This window comes from Parambassis ranga, chromosome 9, assembly GCF_900634625.1.
Source record: "Parambassis ranga chromosome 9, fParRan2.1, whole genome shotgun sequence".
In the NCBI taxonomy this organism is placed as follows: domain Eukaryota; kingdom Metazoa; phylum Chordata; class Actinopteri; family Ambassidae; genus Parambassis; species Parambassis ranga.
In genome coordinates, this window is record NC_041030.1 from 21,103,694 (window position 1) to 21,128,817 (window position 25,124).

At 43.1% G+C, this 25,124-nt stretch overlaps 2 protein-coding genes and 1 non-coding gene across 3 annotated transcripts; 2 read left to right on the forward strand and 1 right to left on the reverse strand.

Annotated features, from left to right (window-relative positions):
• Positions 1–323: 323 nt before the first annotated feature.
• On the reverse strand, positions 324–395 carry trnap-ugg (transfer RNA proline (anticodon UGG)). Its single transcript has one exon. It is a non-coding gene; the product is annotated as a tRNA-Pro (tRNA).
• Positions 396–1,812: 1,417 nt separating this feature from the next.
• On the forward strand, positions 1,813–7,275 carry LOC114440942 (STAM-binding protein-like A). Its single transcript, XM_028413621.1, has 10 exons — positions 1,813–1,950; positions 3,342–3,568; positions 3,702–3,777; positions 3,860–3,955; positions 4,115–4,517; positions 4,712–4,836; positions 5,291–5,428; positions 5,543–5,655; positions 6,162–6,261; positions 6,646–7,275. The coding sequence occupies exons 2-10, from the start codon at positions 3,366–3,368 to the stop codon at positions 6,700–6,702; spliced, it is 1,311 nt and encodes a 436-aa protein (XP_028269422.1). The 5' UTR covers positions 1,813–1,950; positions 3,342–3,365; the 3' UTR covers positions 6,703–7,275.
• Positions 7,276–8,061: 786 nt separating this feature from the next.
• Positions 8,062–24,789, forward strand: ppil2 (peptidylprolyl isomerase (cyclophilin)-like 2). Its single transcript, XM_028413594.1, has 20 exons — positions 8,062–8,199; positions 8,350–8,399; positions 8,987–9,032; positions 9,144–9,206; positions 9,707–9,758; positions 10,156–10,207; positions 10,316–10,407; positions 10,582–10,671; positions 10,750–10,825; positions 10,916–11,076; positions 12,803–12,878; positions 13,495–13,601; positions 16,567–16,656; positions 18,229–18,262; positions 20,570–20,687; positions 20,897–20,953; positions 22,173–22,245; positions 22,574–22,636; positions 23,488–23,630; positions 24,540–24,789. Exons 1-20 carry the CDS (start codon positions 8,168–8,170, stop codon positions 24,646–24,648), a joined length of 1,584 nt encoding a protein of 527 aa, XP_028269395.1. The 5' UTR covers positions 8,062–8,167; the 3' UTR covers positions 24,649–24,789.
• Positions 24,790–25,124: the final 335 nt, after the last annotated feature.

The window sequence follows — 25,124 nt, forward strand, 5'->3', positions numbered from 1 at the left end:
TCTACTCAATATACATCAAGGCTATATATTCAGAAAATATTCAATTGCACCACTCAGTTTTCAATAACTGAATATATATTAAATGCAGTCATTGTGTGCAGAAATGAAAAATTACACACTCACAGGGCTGTTCACCAGGGCTGTACATATCATTTAAAAAAAAAAAAACAAGCCAACTTCTGTGACATTTTTACTGGGAAAACAAACTCAGATTTTTACATGTCAGACTATTCAGAGTATTCTGCATGAGAGAGATGTATAAGTTTGTGTGTGTGTATGTTCGTAATTTGCTGTTAAATTATTTTTGCTTTTAACTAAATGATGGGCTCGTCCGGGATTTGAACCCGGGACCTCTCGCACCCAAAGCGAGAATCATACCCCTAGACCAACGAGCCGCTGTGAAGCCGCCGATGTGCGGAGACGGACGGAGAACGTATCTGGGCCACCCTAAGGAGGAGCACAGCCCCTGGCAATGTCTATAACACCGACTTCAGACAAAGACACAGAAAGACACACCCTGGGATCGTGCTGCATCAGATAAATAAGGAGGTCTTTGCCAGGGGCTGTGCTATCTGCGGAGCAGCGGAGGAAACCATAGAGCACATGTTCCTGGACTGTCCGGCGCTCACCCCCTTTCCTAGGAGGCTGAGAGCCCTCCTCAAGGATGGAACAGGCATGGCATGGGAGGAGGAGGAAGAGTGGAGACTGTTCCTCCTCTTTGGGGACACATCCAACTACAAGAACAATACAATAATCAACCTAACTGGACAATTCGCAAAACATGCAATATACATCACAAGAAACACAAAACTGAAGGAAAACCGGAAACTGAACACCTGGGATTTTTTCACATTGACACTAAAACAATATGTAAGAGCACTGGTGGGTAGGGGAGCACGCCTTCGGGCAAAGATTTTGGAGGGGCACAATTTATTTTACATAGAGAATGAAATCGTGTATTTTTGTTTCTGAAAATATTTTCACCTGGGTGTTACTAAAGTGGGGTTTTGAGGTATCCTCTTAGGACACGAATGAATTATTGTATTTTGTTTTTTGTTTTCTGTAAATATTTTAAATGAATATTTTAATACATAAAAGATAAAAAAAAAAAGCCGCCAAAGCCGTACAGGAGCTAAGGAGGAAAATGGAATGACTGCTGAGTAAAAAGAAAAAAATGTGTTTCGATCCAAACCAGGTCTGAAATTTTGATTTCTGTTTGAAGACTGTAAATGTAAATAAATAAACCAGCTGCTGTGAAATCTGCACAAGCAAACAACAATAACATGTCAATAGATGATGTATTCAAAATGTCCACACAGTGACAACTACTGCTCACACCATGATACGTTTTACTGAGATATGATGGCAAACATGTGACTAAACAGACTTTAAATTTATGACAGAAAACAGCTGCTCTGGTTACAGTGAAGAGGTTTTTTTAACACAGCAGATGAGCTAAAATATAGCTTAAATATGTGACCTTTTTCATGTGACCTCATGGGGGCGCTAGATAGCTACATAAAGCTAAAATGTGCTTTCCTGCAAAAAAAGTATCATGATTTAAAGACGCTAAATAAGACAGAACCTGCTGACTGCTATGTAGACTGAAAGAAGGCCTTCTGCGCATGCGTTGTGAAAAAATAAATTAACATTTATACATAAATTTATACACATATAAAACCTATTTTAAACACAATATGATATACTAATCTATTAAAGCGGAAATTAAGCATCCCTTATAAAATAATTGAACAAATATTTGATCTCAAATCGATAGTCCTCCCCTCTGACGTAATGACTCGTCAGGCGGAAGTTGTTCTGATTGCGGAAGTGTACAGATGCTGCTGTAGCTCACTGAAGCAATCTGGTTTAGGAGGACTCTGTAATTTGATCGCGCTTTGATGTAGCTGTATGTAGGTCCCCGGGGCTTCACTTTTACGGCTCGATCGGGTAAGTGTGTGGATAAAATTCCACCCGTGTTTGCCAGCAGGTTTGAAACTCGTATTTGGTAAAGTAAGGTTAGCTAAGTTAGCGCGGCTAACGCGACGTCGGTGACAGACATCGATCACTTGAATGACAGGGTGCGATGTCAATACGGTGTATGGAGGGAAAACATATCTTTTATGACACCCACAGTGTTTCATCACCGGGATGAATTCTGAGGAAATGGGGGTAAAGCTGTGTGACTCACCACTGCAGCTGGGAAAGGCCCACAGTTTCCGTGTGTGGATTATTTTCAGAGTTAGCTGGAGGATGGTTTACAAAGCTAACTGACATGTTTGTAGCAGTTTACCTGTAGGTTAGAAATACCATTTAATCATAAACATGTAGTCCTCCACAATCTTAAATATTTTCTTTCTTTTAGGAAAGAAAAACAATATTAAACCGATTATTACCATGAATAAATGACATGTATGTGCTTGCAACATAAAACTAAACTTCCAACATCATTGTACACTGTTTGCTGTATTTTACAACTTGCCTATTTTTTTGAGTATGTCATTTTTTGTCTAACCACAGCTGACACATTTATCAGAATCACATAAAAAACTGAAGCTGAATTATTGTACTTTCACTGTAATTTAGATTTAAGTAGTTTGTGTTAAAATGAGACGAATAATCTCAGTGTTTTAATCTATTAATTAACTGAAGGGAAAAAGCGTTGGTTAAAAACAGATTTAGTGCTAAATGAACACTTCGCTGATAACACTCAATAGCACTTATAAGAGTATGTCTACAACCCTATATATTATCAGTGCCACACCTCTTTAAGAGTTTAACTGTTAACCACTGGCCTTCTCACTTGTTTCTGTGGGCTGTGCCTGCTCGCCGAGGAGCTATCATGGCCGAATCAATACACGCCACTTGACTCTTACTCAGCATGCTGATTAAGCTTTCTCACATTTATTCTCATTTGATTAAAAAGGAGTAGGAAACATCAAGTCATACGAGATGTCCTCTCCCTGCAGAGTCAGTGGCTTTTTTCCGCCCCTTAAATATGCTCAGTGACTTTCAGACTCAGTTGTGGCCTCGGCACTGGGTGTGAAGAGCAGGACACTGCCTCTTTGTGTGAGTCTATACAGGATACTGTGTGTCTGTGCACACTTACGGAATTAATTTATTTTAAACATGCACACATGCTTTCCAGAGATCCAAGAGTTTATTCACAATAAATACACTGAGTTTGCTGAAAAGCCAAAGTGTTCATTTGCTATTGACCTGTAATACAACAACACATGGATTTCTTGTTTGTATGAATGAACAGTTGATTGTACAGACACATGGTTTTTAACTCCCTGCATTGTTGAGTTGCACATTAACCCTTTAGCCTGTTTCTCCAGTCTACCAGGTTGAGCTCTCTCGCGATGGCGGATCACAATGATATCAGCCTGCCGCCGGAGGAGCGGGTCCGTGCTCTGACCAAGAAGGGGAGCTCGGTGGAAGTTAATGAGGACGTGCCTCCGCGCCGCTACTTCCGGTCAGGCATGGAGATGATCCGCATGGCTAACATCTACACAGAGGAGGGCAACATTGAGCACGCCTTCGTCCTCTATAATAAATATATCACGTGAGTATTTAAATTTAAAGCAACAACAGAAAACGTACAGAGACGCTCCCCAAAGAGGCTTTGTCATTTCATTTGACTTTTAGGTCATAGGTTTATATTCATCTGTTAAGACAGTTTTTTGTCTTTCACTCAGGCTCTTTATAGAAAAACTTCCTAAGCATCGGGATTATAAAACGGCTAACATTCCTGAGAAGAAGGACACACTTAAGGTGCTTGAACATTTTTATACTTCTCTGGACCATTGATTGTTTCTAAGGAATGCTTTTTTATTTTCCTCTCATTTTTCCACAGAAACTGAAGGATGTTGCATTTCCTCAAGCTGAGATTCTTAAAAAAGCTCTTCTGAGAAGATTTGAACAAGAGTATGCGCAATATCTCGTCAAAAAGGTAAACTGAAACACTTACCCGTCTAACCATTCGGTAATAAACACCATTAATTGGCCCATTTACATTACTGAAATTAAGTTACTCCCCTACAAAACTGCAGCTATAGCATATGGATACTATAGAAACAGCGGACACTGAGTTTGTGTGTTCCATCCTCAGAAAGCCGATGAGGAGTCCTTGGCGCGGGAGATGTCCAAGCAGCGAGCGCTGGACGCTGAGCGGGAGCGCGTGGCCGAGATGCAGCGGCGGCAGCGTGAGCAGGAGCAGTTCAGTGCCTTCGAAGAAATGATCCGCCGCCAAGAACTGGAGAAAGAACGTCAGCGAGTGCTCCTGGAGTTTGCCACGCCTTCCGCGCCTGCCCCCGACACACCCCTCATTCCGGGCATCCAGGGCCCCCCCCCAGTGGTCTCCCCCACCCCTCCTGAGAGCCCAGGGGACCTGTCCGGCAGCAACTACCACCAATATAACCGCCCGCCCACAACCATTGGTACACCGACGAGTGGCCCGCCCACCTTCGACCGCTCCCTCAAGCCTGGATCTCTGGTCAGCCCAGGAAACAACAGTGAGTTAATGTGCCTGTGACACGAGGGGCTGGGCCTTCAGAGGATTTAAATGCTGCCTGTGTTAAAGTACTTATTCTTCTGAGCTGATTTCTTTCCCCCTGACTTACTTAATTTCCTGTTTACACCATGCCTTGTTTCAGAACATCAGCAGAATCTGACTTGTCTTTTGTATTCCTCTACATGGTTTTTACAGATACAATGGTGGATGCCCTTCGGCAGTTGGCTGTTCCTGCTGAGCTGTGCCGGAGCTTTCTGAGGTTGGCTGAGGCCAACACAAGCCGAGCTGTAGAAACTTGTGGCATCCTGTGTGGCAAACTGGTAAGACGCTGGAACAGTGCAGCAGTGCTGAAGCCCCTTCTGAAGAGATTAGTCACAGGAAGCACCAAATGAGTACAAATGAGATGGCCATAAAACGTTTTCCCTAACTCTCATTTCACCAGGCTGTGAATGTTGTAGGAATGTGGTTTTATACATTCTAAATGAACTGAGACGTCAGCTGACCTCCCAGCGCAGAGGGTTACCAGAAAATCTGACACTTCTCTCATTGTCCCGGAGCAGCTGAGGCTTTTGTTTGAATGTGTCGGTCGGGTTAACTTAAAGCTCTTTTCTTATGAGCATGACAGAGCTTTATTTCCCTCTTGGAGCAAAGCAGTCTGTGCTCAGAGTTCAGTTTGTTCAGACAGTGTCCTTGGATAGCATTTTTGGCGGACAGTGGCCATGCATAATTTAATGGATGTAACAATATGATGTTCTCTCTCTGTGTTTGCTCCAGACCAGAAATGCATTTACTGTGACCCACGTCATCGTACCAAAGCAGTGTGGCGGACCTGACTATTGTGACACAGAAAACGAGGAGGAGCTCTTCCTCATACAGGACCAGTATGATCTCATCACGCTCGGATGGATACACGTGAGTAAAGAAGGAGAAGCTCCATCAAAAGCTTGTAGTTACACTGTCCTGTCAGTGGAAGCTGGACCTAAAACTAGTTAAATAAGACACGCTTGCTTTGTTTTTCCTTCTCAGACTCACCCCACACAGACAGCCTTCCTGTCCAGCGTGGACCTCCACACGCACTGTTCCTACCAGATCATGCTGCCTGAGGCCATCGCTATCGTCTGCTCGCCCAAGTTCAACGAGTGAGTGACCAGTCACTGTAAGCGTTAGATGGTTTGTATTAGGGATGTCCCGATCCGATCACGTGATCGGAAATCGGGCCCGATTACGTGATTTCAGACTCGATCGGAATCGGACATTACCTCCCGATCAGGACTCGGATATATATTTATCAGGGCTGTCAAAGTTAATGCCTTCTATGCAGGGTGGCTCTGTGTCTTGTAGTGTAGGGCTATGACAGCTGCTTTTGGCGCGAGAGGTCCTGGGTTTGAGACCTCGATGTGTGTGTGAAATCTCCCAGTGTGGCGGTAGCGCCACACACACACACACGCACACACACACACACACGGGTTTTGCTGCAATGAGTGCCTTCATAGAGAGTCCTGAAAGTATCGGATCGGGACTCGGTATCGGCAGATACTCAAAATCAAATGACTCAGACTCGGACTCGAGGGCAAACAAACCTGATCGGGACATCCCAAGTTTGTATGTGTCGTCTCTGCTGACTGTGTGATTGTGTTTGTTTCAGAATCGGCTACTTTAGGTTGACGGATCGAGGAACGGATGAAATCTCCAGCTGTAAACAGAAAGGCTTTCACCCTCACAGCAAAGATCCTCCTCTATTTACAGTGAGTACACTGATACCATGAGCTCATGCAGTGAGGTCGTTTCACCCATACCGTCCTATGGATCTGAGTTAAAGACATCCTCCCTCGGTGGCACCTGTAGTCCTCGGATATGTCCCTCTGAAGAGGCTCTGCTGCTACTTGATGGATGTGTTCAATCAAAAATGTCCTTGTAGTGTCAAATTAAAAGCTGTAAACCATCTACAAAGGGGGCTGTATCTGTTGTATCAAGCCATTGTATTATAAACCATGAGGTCAGTTTTCTAAATTATTGTCTTAACTCTGTGACCTGTACTATTTTTGGGCTTCTTTGAGGCCCCATTCATTCTTATGGAGCTGTATAAAGGCCGGTCTTTGTGACTCTCTCTGTGTTTGTCTTTGTTTCAGCATGCGGGACATGTCACCATCACTGACGACACCGTGTCCATGATGGATCTGCGGTGATTTGTCTCCTCATCATAAAACACTCACAGACTTTAAAAAAAATAAATAAAATAAAATTCCAGATGTTTTATGGGAGAAACACTCGATTTTATTTTCATGGCGGTACTGAGCAAACACCAGCCACACGTTTACCATTTCTATGGACTTCAGTTGTTCTTAAAGGGAACAACACTGCAAAGGTTTTTTTGTGTTTTGCTCTGTAGGAAAAAACTATTATTGCACTTTCCAAGCAAACAACTTTATCCACATAACAGACTGGCGACCCTCTGGCTCTTCAAACCCTCCCTTTTTTTTTGTCCATGTGTGTGTATCCATTAACTTTCTGTTCAACTTTTGTTTTCGTCAGTAGTGAATTGTATGTATGTCAGTAATACTTGTCATCAAAGTTTGGTTCTGCCTGACAGATAAAGTGCCAAGGATGAGAACATGTTCTTGTTGTTGAGTTGTTCATTGTGCATCATAAAGTTCAGTGTGAATTCTGTTTGTAATTCACTGTTTTGTCATGGTGTTTCCTTCATTTGCTGTTCAAGTGCTATAAGTGATGGGGGAAATGAAAGCCAGCTGTAACTCAGGTATGCAGGCAGTGCTGCTGCTCTGTATTATATTTTTATACACCATCACTCCACACGAAACTGAAACTCACTTCCTGCTCATGGTGTATCTGCCTTTTAGACTTCTTCTTCTTCTTCATTTCTGTGTTTTTTTTATGTGTAGAAGGGGTTGGTAGTACCTGAGGAGGACGTGTGTGCAACAGGCGATCTGAATGTACCTTCTGCTACACATTACTAACCACCTGGCCATGGTTCATGCCTCTAACCATGTTTGTTTGCTCCCTTCTTTTGTTAGAAAAAAGTAAATGATTAGCTATAAGTATGCCAAGACAAAAAAATAAACTTGTAGATGAATTTAATCTGCATTGTTTCGTCATACTTGTTCAGTCAGTTATATGTGAAAAAGAATGTTTCTCGTAAATTTCCTGGCACAAAGACAATAAAACAAACATTTTGTATGATTTAATTGAAGATCTGAGAATCAAGACAATAATAAAATGTAAACTAAAGGGAAATATACCTTTAAGGTGGAAGTATTGATGGTATTTTAGGTGCCGGCCAGTGAAGAATTAAAACATCACACACAGATTCTGAGTTTAGGTAAATATGTTTTAATCTGATGTAGTATTAATAATCTCTAAATACATTCATTATCTTCAAATTATTAAATAATAACAGACATATGAAATCATTTAATAACATTATGAAGCGTCATGTGTCCCATTGGTTTCGTTTTTTTATATAATATGCAGAGGCAAAGAAAATCCATTGGTGGCGCTAGAGAGTCATTATTAGAAGTGACGTCCGTCAATAACCACAACGAAGAAGAACATAAACAAGCAGTCAGGAAGGCAGGTTGTGTTTAGTGTTTATAGTCTGATTTTTACCGCAAACAATCTACACAAACACACAAAATGGGAAAGCGACAGCACCAAAAGGATAAAATGTAAGTATCAACGTGATCCACAGCGATCCGATTCTTCCTCTTATTATTTTACCTTAAGTTAGCTTCTAGCAAGCTAGCTATGCTAACTCACATTAGATTTCTGTTGATACTTAACGATGCTTTCCTTCGTGTGTTTTATCCTGTTTACAGGTACATCACATGTACAGAGTACACCAACTTTTATGGAGGAAAGCGGACAGGTGAGAAGGGATTTTATACTTTAACATCATCGTCACTTTCCCGCTGTTTATTGGTTATTTGTGTAGTTCGGCGTCATCATGTTATACGCTTTGTTTACCTGTTACTACACGTGAAGTGAAAGACGCTGTAGATAAATGTAAAACATTTCTCACATCAGAGGTGCAATAACTTTGCTTTGTTGGTGTTGAATATATATATATATATATATATATTATTGAGCTGATCAATCACAACCTCTACAAACCACAGCCCCCCCATGTGGCTGTAATGTTTGATCACTACTGTAATCATGAAGGCAACATTTATTGCAGGAATGCTGTGCTAAATATTTTTGCATTATATTAAATTAGGTTCTCCCACATAGGCCAAAAAATGTCTACAGGAGCCCCTTACTGTGGGATTTTAAAGGCTACCAGTTGTGAAGTGAGGAGATAAAATGAAGTTTTATTATTTACTTATTGAGCAGGGAGCTTTTGAGATGTAGTTGACTTCCTCAAGGCCAGAGAGGCACTCATTCCTCCACGTTGGTTTTCGATATAAAAACCACAGTACTATTTAAAATTCCTTTATGTTTCTTACTTTTCAGAAATCCCACAGGCAAACTTCAGACGTCTTCCGTTTGACCACTGCAGGTGAAGAGCCTTGTTTTTAATCGTGTCATGTTTGGCGATGATGTCTGACTGTGCAGTTGATGAATTCTGGTCATTTCTCGCTGACTGACGTGTTTTCTCTGAAACATTCAGCTTGTCCCTTCAGCCGTTTGAGTACCCAGTCTGTTCTGAAGAAGGAGTCGTCTTTGACCTGCTGTGAGTAGATTTGTAAATGAATACAAATGATTTTCTTTGTCGTTCAGCATCACTGTTCACATTTAGCTTCTCTCACAAACCAACATGTGTGTTTTACCATCTATGAGTCTGTAATACATATTTCATCACATAGTTTCCTTCTGGTTTGTGGGCAGCAGTGGCTCAGTGGTAGAGCAGGGTTGTCCAATAACCGGAAGGTCGGCGGTTCGACCCCAGCTCCTCCCTAGTCATTGTTGTGTGTCCTTTACCTGCATTGCCTCCAGTGTATGAATGCGTATGAATGAATCGGCGGTGGTCAGAGAGGCCGTAGGCACACCTTGGCAGCCATGTCTCTGTCAGTGTCTCCCAGGGGAGCTGTGGCTACAGTAGCTTACCACTGCCACTGTGTGAATGAATAATGCATCTCAATGTAAGCGCTTTGAGTGCCTGCAAGTCCAATGCATCATCATTATTATTAGTATTATGGTTTGCCCTACAATGTCTGATTCTTTTTGTTTTAGGAGCATTGTTCCCTGGATTAAGAAATATGGTACTAATCCCATCTCTGGAGAGGTAAGAACGCACTTGTTTAGTTATAATAACCAAATATCGCTCTAGTTAAACCCCTTTTTGTAGGTTTTTATTGATTTATTCTGTCTATCACGTGCAACTTTCTGCTGTTGTGTTATTTGAGAGCTGATGTCATGCGACTCTTCACAAAGCTTGAATTTGGCTCCATCTCTCTAAAGGAGTCTTCTGGAAGCATTGTGACCTGTCTGACTTTTTTTTTTAGTATTTTTATGCATCTCTGTCAAAAGTCTTCGAGGCTCTTCTTCAGCGACCGATGTGACATGACTCAATGGTTCATCCTGGATGTCTTCTTGTATCTGATATGTTTCCATCTTCTGATATAATGTTTGTTCTCCTTTTCTTAACTTGTTATTGTGGAATGTGAATTTCTTTCTTACAGAAACTGGAAGCAAAGGCTCTCATCAAACTGAACTTTGCCAAGAACAACGACGGTAAATATGTCTTAGTCTAGCTCCGGGGGTACTCGGGGCATCATCAGCTGATACTGTCATTGGAATAAACGTATGTTTCAGTGCATCTCAACCTGTTTCGTTTTGCAGGAAAGTATCACTGTCCCGTTCTCTACAACGTCTTCACAAACAATTCTCACATCGTTGCCAACAAGGTCACCGGGAACGTGTTTTCTTATGAGGTCGGTGATACTTTTTAAAGCACAAATCGATGTTTAAATTTAACACGCACAGATATTGATTTGATTTCCGTGTGATGCAGTGCACATTTCTCAGCCCACAAGATGCTCACACATGACCACAGCTTAGACACAGATGTTGTGAAGTTCCTCTGTTTTATCTGTGTTTCCACTCAGGCTGTCGAGCAACTGAACATCAAGACCAAAACTTACAAAGATCTGCTGACCGATGAACCCTTCACCAGAAAGGATATTATAACGCTGCAGGTGGGCTTCGTTTCATTATTTGTTTTTATTGGTTTCAAAAGGAAAAAGTCTTAACTGTTGACTGTCGTCTCCTCGTAGGACCCCACAAACCTGGATAAATTCAACGTTTCCGACTTTTTCCACGTAAAAAATAACTTGAAAGTCTTGGATCCAGGTTAGTATCACCAAGCTGTCTGTAATGTATCCTCTGAGTGCTGTGGTGTGTAACCGTGTTCTTCCTCCTTTTTTCTACGGTGTGGTTCAGATGAGGAGAAGGCCAAGCAGGGCCCGGCTTATCACCTGAAGAGCACCAACCTGGAGACCAGGGAGACCTTAGCTGAGCTTTACAAAGAATACAAGGGGGACCAGCTGCTGGCCTCCACCATGAAGGAGCCAGAGGCCAAGAAGACAGACAAGCTAAACACTGTAAGCAGAGCTAAGTATGGAGGTTGTTCATGCAGTGATTTGCTCTCGTCAGTCACATTCTGAACTTTTATTAGTCACACACAGAAGTCGAAGCTGCCACGTTCTTTCTTTTTTTATTGACAGGTGTGCAAAGGTGCAATACTGCCCCCTACTGTGACAAATATAGAACAGAATGTAAAAAAAAAATGATCAGAGGTGCTCGATTGCTCTCAGAATTCAGAGAAAATAAAACTCACAGTGGCTCTTTCATCTTCACACAATATTATTTTATGTTTATTTTTAACAATACATGTAAATTTGGAACATTACATATGCAGTAAATCACTGTTCTCTTGTTATTTTGAACAGCTTCAAACTTCCAGTTTTTGTCCATATTGATTAGAGTACAAGCAGTGCTTACCGAGTGCCTCAGTGCCGTCTTTATCTGGGGCTCACTATCGCACCACAAACAAGCTTCTTTACTGTTGAAACATTTTAGGGGTTGAGGTTAAATTTAGCCTTGACTTGGTGCACTTATGGGATTTCTCTGCTCAGTCCTGACTTGTCAGACCTCAGAGGGGTTTTCCTCCAGTTGTGCTGCTGCAGCATTTAAAGAGAGCATGGTGTAGGTTCTACTTTGTACACAGGGGGGAGCCAAACTGTAAGTTATACAGTAATGTTGGTGACCAGACAAACAGCTGCATCCAGAAAAAGAACATCATGCTTGCAGTGAGGGGAGGGAGACGAATAGTGTTTGACATTGACAATAAAGGAAATATAATAAAAAAAATGAGAGAAGATCCAGACTGAGAGAACTGGTCAGGTCTGAAACGTTAACAGTCAGAATGCCTGTTTTCAGTGTTATATAATATTACAGAAGTAATTGTTCTACAGGCCTGATATCAATCAGCAGAAATCAGGTTAAACAGCAGGAAGGGAAAAGCACATGAAGGCGTAACAAACAGGGTCAGCTGCGGTCACGCTGCCGCCGTGGATGCTGCATCCTCAAATAACCAGCGAGACGAAGGGTAATTTAATTTGAATAGCATCTACACCTCTTTGTCATCAGCTCTCCTTTGATGCTGCGCCACATCTCTCTCTCTCTCTCTTCTTTTCTTTTTAAACGGCAGAGTGTTTGTGTGGTTGCGCTCCATCTTGAGTTCATAGTTGAGGTGATGCTCTGACAGCATCGCTAAAAGAGAGCAGCAGATATGGGTCAGACAGAGCACACAAGGTAAAGTCTGCGCTTTCCTGCGCCTTCACGAGAACTGGAGCAGAAGAATGCTAAAGCAGGACCGTGGAGTAGACTTTTGAAATCCCTTTTCACTTCTCTGCTTTCATCCTTCAATGACTCCTCCAGTCTCACTGCATTGTTTGTGGTATTTTTAGGTGCATATTACAATTGAACAAATATTTTCCATTATAATTTAAGCACAAAGGCCTGAAAGCATCTTCAACGCTTCCTTAATTATGAGACTAAAAGCTTAGGTGGAGGCTCTTAATCATGCCGGAGCTTCAAAGGCTGTTATTAAACTAGTTGATACTTGATGTATGCTCACTGCCAACCAGAGGACCAGCCTGGAAAGAGGTGAGGAAGAGAATCTTCAGGCCTGTTTAATGTAAATTTTGGTGTGCATCTGAGCAGACAAACTGCAGGGCAGTCACAGGTTAAAGATATCACCGAAACATCTAGTAACTGAAAATGATGAACTAACGACGTGACTTTCTTTTTTTTTTACCCCCCTAGGCCCACTACTCCACAGGCAGAGTGTCCGCCTCCTTCACATCCACAGCCATGACTCCTGCAACAACACACGAAGCAGGCGAGTCAACATCACACACACACAAACCTCCAGAAACATCAGGCATCAGGCCTCCATCTTTGTTTTTGTCGTTTGGGCCCCCTCTTCAGTCAGGGTGGATGTGCTGGTCATGGGTTGTCTTTTTTTTTTTTATGGCAGCTTTGTGCAGCTGCAAAGTGGGAGCTTTTCATTTGGGCTGCGTTGTCTTCTCCTGTCAGCCGCTGAGCTGCTCCATGGGAGAGATTTTCTGTTATGCAACAGTAGAGTAGGTTCAGTACACTTCAGAAGAGAAGCACAGCGTTTGGATTCAGTGACCTAGTTCAGCTTTCAGGAATAGGATGCTTTATATTTACGTTTTCGTAGTGAGAGTGCAGAAAGAGTTTGTGTATTTTCTTCACATAGCAGAGATGCTGTGTTGTGTGAATGCAAAACAGCCACTACATTAAAAACACTGAGGAGACTGGACGCATAAATCAGAATATCTTCATGCGCTGCAGAGGCATGGAGGGGTTTTAAAGGTCAGAGTCAAGTCACCTGCAGCAGCATCCGGCCCAAACGATCAGAAGCGATTGATGAAATCTGAAGCTGTTCATTTGCAGGCCATCATCTCACATTCGTGTTTTTTTTTCTGCGACAGATGCCATCTCAGACGACACCGTGCGCTACCAGTACGTGAAGAAGAAAGGCTACGTCCGCCTGCACACCAACAAGGGGGACCTGAACCTTGAGCTGCACTGTGACAAGGTAAAAAAAAAACACACAGAGGAGAAGATGCTCCCAGAGCGTTAGTCTCTCTGCCTGTTTGAAGTACTTTTACATTTTCTTGTTTACGATATTTTTTTTTTTAATGAGATCCTGGAAAGAGACTGAATCCTGCGCCTGTCAGTGCAGCTTAGACCACATGATTGACTCACATGCGATCAGCAGTTACACAACAGAAAGTCAGTGACCGTCCTGCAGAGAGAGGTTCAGAGGAAAATAAAGACACTTCAGCAGCACCATACATTCAGCATGGCTCCAGAACTGCCACTGAGTCTTTCACAAAGCAGCTTGATAATAATACTAATACTGGTATAACCTGGTGGCAGCTTACGTCAAGTTGCGGACTGAGAAAATTAACTTGTTATGTTGATAGATTGAATTAAAAGAAACAGGAAGGTTCATGTGAAGTCATACTTCAGGTCTGAAAGATGAGAAGCAGCCACAGAAAGATGTTTTCCTCTTATTAAAAAATAAGATCTTCATTATTATATATAAGGGAGAGAGAAGCAGGTGAAACCTATTCTTTACAGCCTGGTTCTGATTTAGTCTTGGCTGATTTAATTCACTGGTTCCAGGCCCTGAAATAATGCTGCTGTGACGCAGGTTTGGCTCGAGCTGATGCCTAAATCGCATTTAAGGTGACTCATCCAAAATTGGCTTTTGCAGAATCTGCCTCGCATGTTGCCAAAGTCTGTGTCTTGGCGAAAAAAAGGGCTTCTTTTGTGCCACCGTTTTTTTATTTTTCCCAGGTTGGACGGTGTGGCTTCAGAGAGCCAGCGTGAACTCTCCAGGAACCCATTTCTGCCCTGGTAACCAGGCGCCTGGCTGCACTGGGTTTTCATTGGCCTCTGAGCTGTCGAATCAGAATAATGAGGGTGAAAGTTGCAGCGGTTAGACAACCTGCCCTCTGTTCCCCACAGCCTCCTCCTCCACCCCCCCCCCACCTTCCTCCCCAGTGGTTTTCACACAAGGCTGCAGCTCTATTCGTAGCCCGCTGTTTATAAATGAATGAGCACAGCTTCACTGTCACATACACTCTCAGTCACACACATCCAGAGCCCACCTCCATGTCTGGGCCGGCCCTGCGCTGGCTGCAGCGTGCGGGGGCGAAAGATGCTCCCTGGACTTAAGAAGATAGCAGCTGTATCTACAAGCACCTTTTAAAGCATTAACTTTATTTATCATTTGTGCAAGAACAGAAGTTTTATTGTTATTATCTGATGTCACAAGACTGAAAACTTGCAAAAATGACCCTTGACAAACATGGTGAAATTCAACTGGAGGAAAAAAACGAATCATCTCTCCTCCCATTAATGACCAGAGGAGCCAGGACTTAGTGGGATGTATTTTGGGGGGGTGGGGGGTATACCAGGAAGTAACTGCATAACTCCATCTAAAGTGTCACCTGAGAAACGAAGGGAGTCTTAAGCTGACGTGAATCGTGACATTTTCTTTCTGTGTTTTTTTTTCCCCTGTCTGCGTCAGCCTGCATTGTTTCTGTGCTGACCTCACTGATTGCCGACAGTTTTAACTACCTAGACGTGTCTCTTAAGTTGAAGTGCGTTTTAAATATTCTCAGGCTTCAGTCTCTCAGACACACACACACAAAAGCATGCACGCTAAATTAACCACCATTACAGGCCAGGCGTGGCGAGATAGAGATCTCTGATGGAAAGGTCTCTGGTTAATGATTGAAAGTAAGTGAAAGCAAAAAAAAAAAAGCACTTGGTTATTTGACCGTTTGCTTTCCAAGAGAAAAAGCCAGAGCGCTTTGAAAACCTGTCATTCATAACAGTGGTGAAAAAGCAGCAGAGCGTTGAACTAACGTATGTGGAAATGAACCAGCGGAACCTGACACACACACACACACACACACAAACAGAGTAGAAACAGCCTGTGAATAAAAATAGTTATTTACAAAAGCATCTGCTGATTCTTGGAAACCACCGGCCATTGTTGCCAAGGGGGGAAAATCTTAGTTTCTCACACAAACACAGACACAGAAGCCTTCCTCCAGGCTGTTGACGTTAATAACAGTCGACCTGACCAGTGTCGCAGTCGGAGCCCCGCCCCCCCCCCCCCTGCTTAGGGGATAAACGCTGCCACCTGTCAGTCAAATCCAGCCCGTCAGGAGGTGTTCTGTGACGATTTACAGGATGCGCGAAGGTTTTCATTACCCAGCACGTTACCTTCAATCCAGATGTCTGTTTTTCTTTTAACCCCAACAAAGCAGAGCTTTGTAGCAGAGTACTGAGCTTGGCTTCTAGCTGTGTACATCCATCAGGCTGCTTCAGGCAACAGATGAACTCCGCTTCACTCTGACAGTGCGTGCATAACAAACACTTTCTCGCAGGTCGGCCACAGTCGAATATATAACCCTGTTTGTTTATGTTAATGCAGAGCTTCATGCTGTCAGTAACCTCAGCGTGGAAGCTGAGATGTGACCTTTTTTTTTTTTTCTGGGTCTTCTCACCCTCTGTAGGCAAAGACACACAAGGTCGATGGAGTGAAGTAGTCTTTATTTCTTTATCACCTCACACACGTTTTCCTTTGAGACTGGATACATGTGCGGGTTTTGTTTGTTTTTAAACTCCTCATGAGGATGATAGACAATTCTCAAAGTGCACCCATCAAAACAGGTTATAAATAATATGCATGCAGGTGACATCAGGCTGGGAACACGACCAAATGCAGAAGCAGTGTGGAAGATATGTTCCTATAGGACGATAAAGAGTGACGTACTTATTGATGCTCGTGTATTGATGTTGTAATCAGTGTGCTGGCACTTACAAAAGAAGCCTGCAAGGCTGTTTAAACAAACTACAGAAACTTCTGCGGCTGAGGGGATGTGTTCTACTAAGATGATAGATCAGCTGATTTAATTGGACCAATCAGTATAAAATGAAGCCGAGAGTTGACTCTGGTTGTTTTTTTCCCCCCCCTTCAGGTTCCCAAAGCTGGAGAGAATTTCATCCGTCTGTGTAAAAAAGGTTACTATGATGGGACCATCTTCCACAGGTCCATCCGCAATTTCATGGTAAGGAGTGTGAGCCTCTGCTTGCATCACTCTGAGCTCCTGTGTGCTTTTTTTTTTTTTTTTTTTTTTTTTTTGGACATGTTTCTTGTGGTCTGCCTCTGAATGAATCACACAGGCTGGACGTCTAGTTAATGTTTGGACATTCCCAGTGCTCCAAATAGCTCATTAAAATCCTTAATTAGTCTAAACTCAAGTCTGACTGCAGCATCGCTCACCGGATGTTTGAGGAGAATCCTCCTGCTTTCAGTTTTTACAGATCTACTCTTTGCTTATGCCTGAAGGTACGGTCTAATTCCTGAAAATGTTACAGGTTGGATTCTCACCACACTACTGCGTGGCTGTGTTTATCGTCAGGCCTTACTTGAGGTTTTTATGGGTACGAGTGATAATGAGAAATCAAGGACAAACCAGGTCTGACCACGCTCTCATTCAGAGATTCATTACCTCGTCTTGTGTTGAATTAATCATCTTTTGTAGTGTTTTTCTTTGAGGGAAGCTTCTTACCGCACACTGAGAATGTGAAATGGTGGGCGTCTGATCAGCCGCTCATCTGTGTATTTCACAGCTGCCGCTCCAGTAATTAAAATGGCTCTTAGTGGACATCTGGTCTCAAGAGGACCCTTACCTTTTTCATTCTGTCCTGTGGTTTTGGCACACAGTGCCGAGCTGTGAATTGTTTACCCATAATTACCGCGCCACTTACGCCTTTGGACTTATCCTGCCCGAAAGGAGAGCCGGGGGGGTGGCCTCACAGGGAATCATTGCATAGCAACAAACACCTTAAAAGCAGTGTGTGAGGGGCAGAAACGTGGCCTCTCATACATCACCATGTGAGTGGACATCCTGACATAACACTTCCCAGAAATTTGACAGATTTACTTTGAAATGTGAGAGGTGCCTGCCACCTGATGGGCCCCTCTCATGTTTCAGGCCCATGAGAAGAATCATGAGCACCATAGCTGTCTCACACAGGAATCCATCACTGATCAGAAGCCATGTTGTTGATAGTGATGCACATCCTCCTCACTCAGCTTCGGGGCAGTCTTCGGTGATGACTTAAAGGCTGCAGCTTGGGTTCTGAGGCAGAATTTATTCACCTTTTTATCTGTTCTTCAGTCCACAGCTTCATTGCAGATCATGACCACACAAACAGCTTCAAAAGCTAATGCTTCTCCTGCTGCTGGAAGAGAGAATCTGTTTTTTTTTTTTGCCAGCTACAAACGAAAGACAGACTCTGCTCCTTCACCGCACTAATGGTCAAAGCTCTTTAAACAAGACGTGCACAGAAATGCACAAAACACTAACAATGAACAATAGAGGCCAGTATCCTGGAAGCTTTGACTGCTAACGAGCGCAGAGGAAACACCAGGAAGACGAAAGGAAAAGAAAAGGATTACATTTCTTTAGACGGTTTATCAACCTGCACATTTACTGACTGATCTTTTAAGCTGTCATTTAGAAGTTTTAACACTTCGCTGTGATAGAAATAGAAGCTATGACTGAGCCTGGACGGGGGCTTTCAGTGTGCAGCCCACGTCATCCAGACCTAACAGGGCTTTTTTTTGTTTCCAGATTCAAGGAGGGGACCCCACTGGCACTGGTACAGGTAAGATGAGCTCTGCACTTAAACTCCATTTTGAATTACATAATGCCTCTCTCTGTTGAATTATTAATAGTTCCTTTTTGGAAGCTTTGCGTAAATACTCAAGTTGCAAGACAAGAGTGTTACTAAATATATTCTTGAAGGCACATGGGAGTACGCCCGCACAGAAGGACAGAGATGATGTGATGGAGGTTTTTTTTTGAGTCCAGCTCTAAAGGCTGCTAAGTGAAATTGACTGCTAGACCACATACAGTTAATTTCCTGCCTCCCTGTCGTCTGTGCTGCTGTGAGAGTTTGCAGCACAAAGTGAGCTTTGTGTCCGTGGGCGTCTCTGAGCTCGATGCAAAACGCATCCAGCGTGACAGATTTATGAAGGTGCAGAATTTCTGGCCTGTGGGTTAAAATTCTCCTCATCACCTGAGCTAACCGGCGGTAAAGGGAGGCTTTCCCCCTGCAGCAGTGCTGTTGGTTTAGACACGGCCACCCTGCACAGACAGCTGTTGTGCAGCTCTGGACTTCTGTTTTGCTTGAGCTTAGGTAGTTGAAATGTGACCATAAGTAAATGGACACCTTTGTGCACGGCTGGTGGGACATCTTAATCCAAACTTTTCATTCAGTTTCAGAGCATATAATGAAGATTTATATGATAACTCGGCACAAACAAGCTCAAAGAACTGCCCTGACCCCAAGGCCTCCCAATGCCTGACCTCACCACCCTTAGACTTTACACATGGTGGCTGGGTGTCCACATACTTTTGTCTGTGTCGTGTAAACCCGAATCAGGTCTTTGTTTGACTTGTGAAGAGTGTTTGGTTGGACACATAAAGGCAGCAGACAGGCAGAACATGAGCATGTATGAGGGGTGATGATGTTTGTAGGAGCTCATTCCTCAGTCTGAATGCAGCCACCTGTTTCCTCTTGTTTCTGTAAGGAGAGCCCTCCGCTTGTGTTGCCACCTCGTAGATCTCTTCGTGTGATAAAAGAGTAGAGCAGAGTTTGACTGCCTGCATGCTTACATTTCACCTACCTGGGGCCGAAATACTAAACCTGTGGTATAAACACTCAAAGAGCTGAACTGCACATGCAGAAACACCCCGTATACCTTCACAACCCCTGAGTTATTGGAGTTAAGGCGAAGCCATGCATTCTGTCCACTCAGACCTGGCTGCAAGCTGCTGACTCTCAGGCTGACAGTTTGTCTTAAAAAAACAAAACCAAACAAGCAGGAGAAGGCAGGAAAATGTCTGTGAGATCCTGCCGACACTGCATAAAGGCGTCTAATCCCTGCCTCATCAATCAACGATGTGTTTTATGGGCTGTCAGTGTTATGACTGTTCTGTAGTAGCGACCGTGCTGCGATGCTCTCATGAATTTTCAGATGAGAGTGTAGAAATAAAAGCCAGCTGATCTCTCAGCCTCTTTTTTTTAAACACTGAATTGTGGCTCAGATAGATGTAGTGGTTAATTCCTCTCTTGGTCTTGAAGGTAAAATGTCAACGTGTTGATAAATTATGCACAAATGTCACCAGGGGGACGGCTGATGGCTGCAAAAGCCTCAGAAGAGAGTTGATTGGCTGATAGCACTCCCAACATAGACACACAGTGTATACCTGTGTTTCACACACACACAGCTTCACGCATGCACACCAGCTGGCAGGACGGCGAAACACACCTCAGGGCGACAGATCCTCTCTCCCCCTGTCGGGAGCCAATAAGCTCCTGCGGTGTGTATTCCTGTACACTCATAATGATGATTCTTAATGATGAAGTCAGTCTTGAGTAATGATTCACAGCTGAAGGCTCTCAACATGGCTCCATGTTCAAGGGCAAATAGGTCTCTGGCTTCTTATGAAAATGCACAGCCTCTCCCTGAAGGTGCAGTCATTTGAATAAACAGCTCTGACAGAGCTAATAATCTGGATCGTTTTCATACAGATGATCATCTCACGATATAAAATGAAACCATCCCTGCAGAGCTGAAAGTTTCTGTTGTCCTGATGTTGACACATGTTTACAACAGGTCAAAGGTGGTGGCAAAAACAGCTTCTGTCAAAAAAATTCAAATGATCAAAACAGTTTTTGTACCCGGCGTAAACACATTTTAACATTGAGGTCTATGAGGATTGACTCAGATTTAAAGGTGGCGCCCCTAGAGGCCGTGGGGGGGGGAACTGCAGCATTGGCTTTTTGTTATTGTTCTAACTCAGTCAGAGGTGAAGCCTCCATAAAACTGCTCTTCAGGAGACTTTTGGACCACGACTGCTTGACAGTCTTCTGCTCCGTTTCCCTCTCCTCTGCATTCTCTCCCAGGAGGGGAATCCTTCTGGGGAAAACCCTTCAAGGATGAGTTCCGGCCCAACCTGTCTCACACCGGCCGCGGGATCCTCAGCATGGCAAATTCTGGTCCAAACACCAACAAGTCCCAGTTGTAAGGAAATATTTTTCTTTTTACTTTTTTCCTACCCGTGTGTAGTGATGCAGTTAGAGAGGTTTCCACATCTGTTTGAGACATTTTAATGTGCTACAGAACATGTATTGAGATTTTAAGGCTTCTAATTCATTGTAAAATTGGAGGCGGTGAAGATAAAGTCATTCTGTGAAGTCCGTTTTTTTTATGTAACTTTGTTTTTGTTTCAGCTTCATCACCTTCCGGTCGTGCACCTACCTGGACAGGAAGCACAGCGTGTTTGGAAGGTAAGCGTTGTTGTTTGGTGAATGGATCTCAGTGTGTTTGTGTTGATTATTTATCAGCTGCATTCAAAGGGGAAAAAAAAACCCAGACAGACACGTCAAAATTTATAATCTTCTGACTCTCACCCTCTCTTATCATTTCAATGTTTGTTTCCTTTGCAGCTGCAGACAGTGAGCACTGTATTGTGACTTTCAGTCTGACTCTCGGCCAAAAGCACTGAAAAATTTAGTAGCTGCTGAATCTAAACTCATGTCTGTGTCTCTGCTGAGCTGAGCGTGATCTTAAATGGTCGTCTTTTGGTAGAAGCCTCGGCTGCTGTCTAAAAATATTCAGGCTGCTTTTAGCCGACTGATTCTTCTCATGGCCGACGCTTAAAAAGCTTCGTCCCCTCATCCAGCTTTAAATACTGTCTGCACATTTAAAGGAGCATCAGCAGCGTCTGCTGACTTAAACTGATGATGTTGAGTCTTCAGGTTGATTTGAAAAGAGGCTGCGGCTTCACAGGAAGAATCTGAGAAGGATGCTTGGCAGGAAAAACGTGTCGTTCGGTGCTGATTTATCATAATTAGCATGTAATTATGTAACAGTTCCACAGATGACATATTAATGGTTAATTTAACGGAGTGAGTGCTCCTCTGTTCATCTGGCCTGTTAAGCATTGGCTGCTAGGTGTGCTGATTGTGTGTGTTTGTGTGTGTGTGTTTGTGTGTGTGTGTGTGTGTGTGTTGGTAACACCCCCCACCCCCCCCCCACCCCCCCCCCCCAGCAGCTGGATAAAGAGTTTACAGTTTAAAGAGCAAAGTGAGAGCAACTCCTCAAAGTGCTGAGCGCCAGGGGAGCCGCTAACAGATCGCCTCCCGGCCCGCTGAGTCCTCAGCGTTTGTTTTCTCTGCTGTGTTTACACCATGAAGTGAAAGTGCTGAAAACAAAGACTGTGTAATATTTGTCTGAAGAATTTAATGAGCTGATGATGCACAAGTTTGTACATTTTTATTGAGGTCTATTTTTGAGCACTAATATCTGTAATAAGTGTAGCGGTAGGACTGCTTCTGACTGTTTGAAAGAGAAATTCTTGCCCTGATTGAACTTTCGTCCTCGAGTGTTCGCCTCCCTAAAGGAGAACTAAACCTTCCATTATAATATATTACCTTAGAACCAGCCTTCAGTCCTTGCAGGTGGATTTATTCAGCAGCTTAAGTCTGAGGTTTGTGTCCTCTGTAGGGTTGTCGGTGGATTCGAGGCCCTCACAGCCATGGAGAACGTGGAGTGTGACCCCAAATCGGACAAACCAAAGGTAGGAAGTAATGTCAGATGTGGTTTCTTTGTACGTGTGATGTTGTAGCTGACACTACGATCCAGAGCAAATTACTAAGAGTGTGAATGACTGACGTTAAAAGCAGCAGAAGAGAACAGGACCAGTGCTGTGACTGTGATGACACGGATCATCTGAAGGTCAGGCACTGAGACCAGAGAGGAGGTGGAAATGCCAGTGAGGAGCGACATTCATGCAAATCTAGAGTCTGATAGTTTATTTAAAAATGTACTTTTACTCTCGGCCCCCCGGTGTGATCATGTTTTAGATGCTTCCGTTTTTTTTAATGGCGACTTTTTCTGTTTCACAGTCGGAGATTAAAATCATCAACACAACCGTGTTTGTGGATCCGTACGAAGAGGCCGACGCTCAGGTTTGAATTTCTCTGACTTCATGACATAACACAGATATTTATACTCACACAGCAACACACTGATGGTGCGATGCTGTAATAAATGAGTGTGTGAATTCAAAGTGTCACATCATCATCAGCAGCAAACTCTTCCCATTACAGATATTTGGGCATGTTTCTATGAACAATAGGAGGAAGCAGCTTGCTTCATGTTCATTGTTTAATTTTAGTTAAAAGCTGAAACTGGGATTAATATAAACAAGGACAAACCTGTGGAGCAGGCCAGTAAGCAGGAAGCCTGCAGGCTGGGATGTCTCCAGCATCTTTAATTATGCATGCATGCTCCCATAGTCGTGAACGTGAAGTTACTTATAGAAATAAACTGTAATCATGTTTATTTCTGCTGCAAAGTTTAACACAGCAAGGATTTTATTTACAATGGACACCACTTTATGAGTTTAGAAGCCTAAATATGATCACCAGAAATAAAAAGCTGGTATTACACAGTAAACCAAAGTCACATGACCACAGCGTCACCACCACCAAGTCTACCAATCTTCCCTCTTTGATGCTACAAATGATCCATTTTGGCCCCATGTTACACATTCCCAGGTTTTTGGACTCATTTCTGCCTAAATTCTGGAGAATGTTACTTGGGGTTGACTCACTTTTAGGACCAGCCTCAAGTGGCCGAATGAGGAACTGCAGTTTTTTTACAGTTCTATGTTGGGTTCATTTTGTGTACAGTAATTTACTGATGTTTGCTTCTGTTTGTGTAGACAAGGGTTGTAGACAAGGGTTGTAGACAAGGTCACAAATAACCCGATCTTGTGTTCATTTATGTGATTTTTTTTTTTTTTTTTGCCTCTCAGATTGCAGCAGAGCGAGAACAGGAGCTGCAGAAGCAGGAGCAGGAGAGGCAGCAGACCAGCCTCGCCCAGAAGAAAGTCAAGGAGGAGCAGGAGCCCAAGACCTTCAAGGCTGGAGTGGGAAAATACATCAACCCTGTCAGCATGTAAGGACACACACACACAAACGGCTCATCCATAGGCAGCACTGGCTGCATGTTAAAGAACATTTATTCCACTTTGTGAAGTGTATCACATGTTTTTTTTTTCCACAATCTGAGAAGAAGAACTTCGAGGACAATAAAACCAACACAGAATGAGCAGAAGTACAAAATTGCCAATTATGTAGAAGATGAGCTGAGTTCCCTGTGGGGGTGATTCAGGTTTAATATCCAGAACATATTTGTGCTGAGTTCAGGTACATGGTGATGTATTTTGTGATATTCTAATGTACTTGTTTTAGTGTAATATTTGGAGTATCTGCACCGTTATAGCTGAGGTTTATGGCCCAGAATGCTCACAGGTCTAAAATGTGAGACTGCTTTCCTCTCTGAACAGACTGGGTTTATGGAAGACTGATGCAGTAACTCTTTAAAGACAGAATGTGCTCTGAAACACTTTTCTACATCGCTGCATCATTCGTGATGATGGTGAAATTACTGCTATTGGCCAAAATTATGGTGCATTAACCGAACTGGAGATGATAAGGCTTCCATTAATGCCTCCAGATCACAGTCTGTCCGCTTCACTGGCACGTCGGGCTTTTCGACAGACATTAACATCCTTCTAAAGGTTGCAGCTTTTTCCCTGTGCAGATAAAACGTGGTTAAAGATAAAAATAGTGAAAACCACGAGCAGCTCTTCACTGAGCGCTGTGTTACATTCACATCACTGCAGATCAGGACTCAATGGATACCTGTGACTGGACCAGGCAGTCAAACTAAAGCCAGATGTTAGTGGGTTTTTCTTCAGTGTGAAAAGAGCTTCCGGTCATGGCACCTGTGTGTCTGTGCAGATTCATCTCAGACCGATTGTTCTGTGGGTGATGTTCTGACATTTGTCCTGATTTCTCTTAGAAAACGTTCAGCAGTTGAAGACGACAGCGGGCCGTCCACCAGCGCAGCAGCAGCAGCTCCCAAGAAGTCCAAAGGAAAGAGCACCCTTGGAGACTTCAGCTCCTGGTAGCACCGACACATTCAGCATGTCTGAGCAGCAGAACTTCACTCTATGGTTTTTTGTTTTTTTGTTTTTTAATATCTGTCATCTCTCTGCAATGTTGGCATCTTTGAAACTATAAATTAAAGCTACATTTTTTTCCAGACCTCACTGTGTTTACTTTTCTTTGACCCAGAATAAGAACTCATTTGATCTTTATCTTCCAGTCTAATCCATTTTTAACTTTAAACCATGTACCATGTTGGAGCCTTTGTCTTTGTGCGTTTGAACAAAATGAAGACGGGCAGAGGAGAAAAAACTACAAACATATTCCTTTATTTTCAGTCAGTAGTTTGAACTGAGGCCCGATGTGCGGGCTGCACAGCAGACCTGCAGTAGCCTGAGTCCGGGTGGGATCATTCCTTCTCCTTGTTGTGCTGGTGAAAGCGTGATTGGCGATGGCACCCTTGTGTCACATAACAGGTAATTTATTGGATATTTTGTTA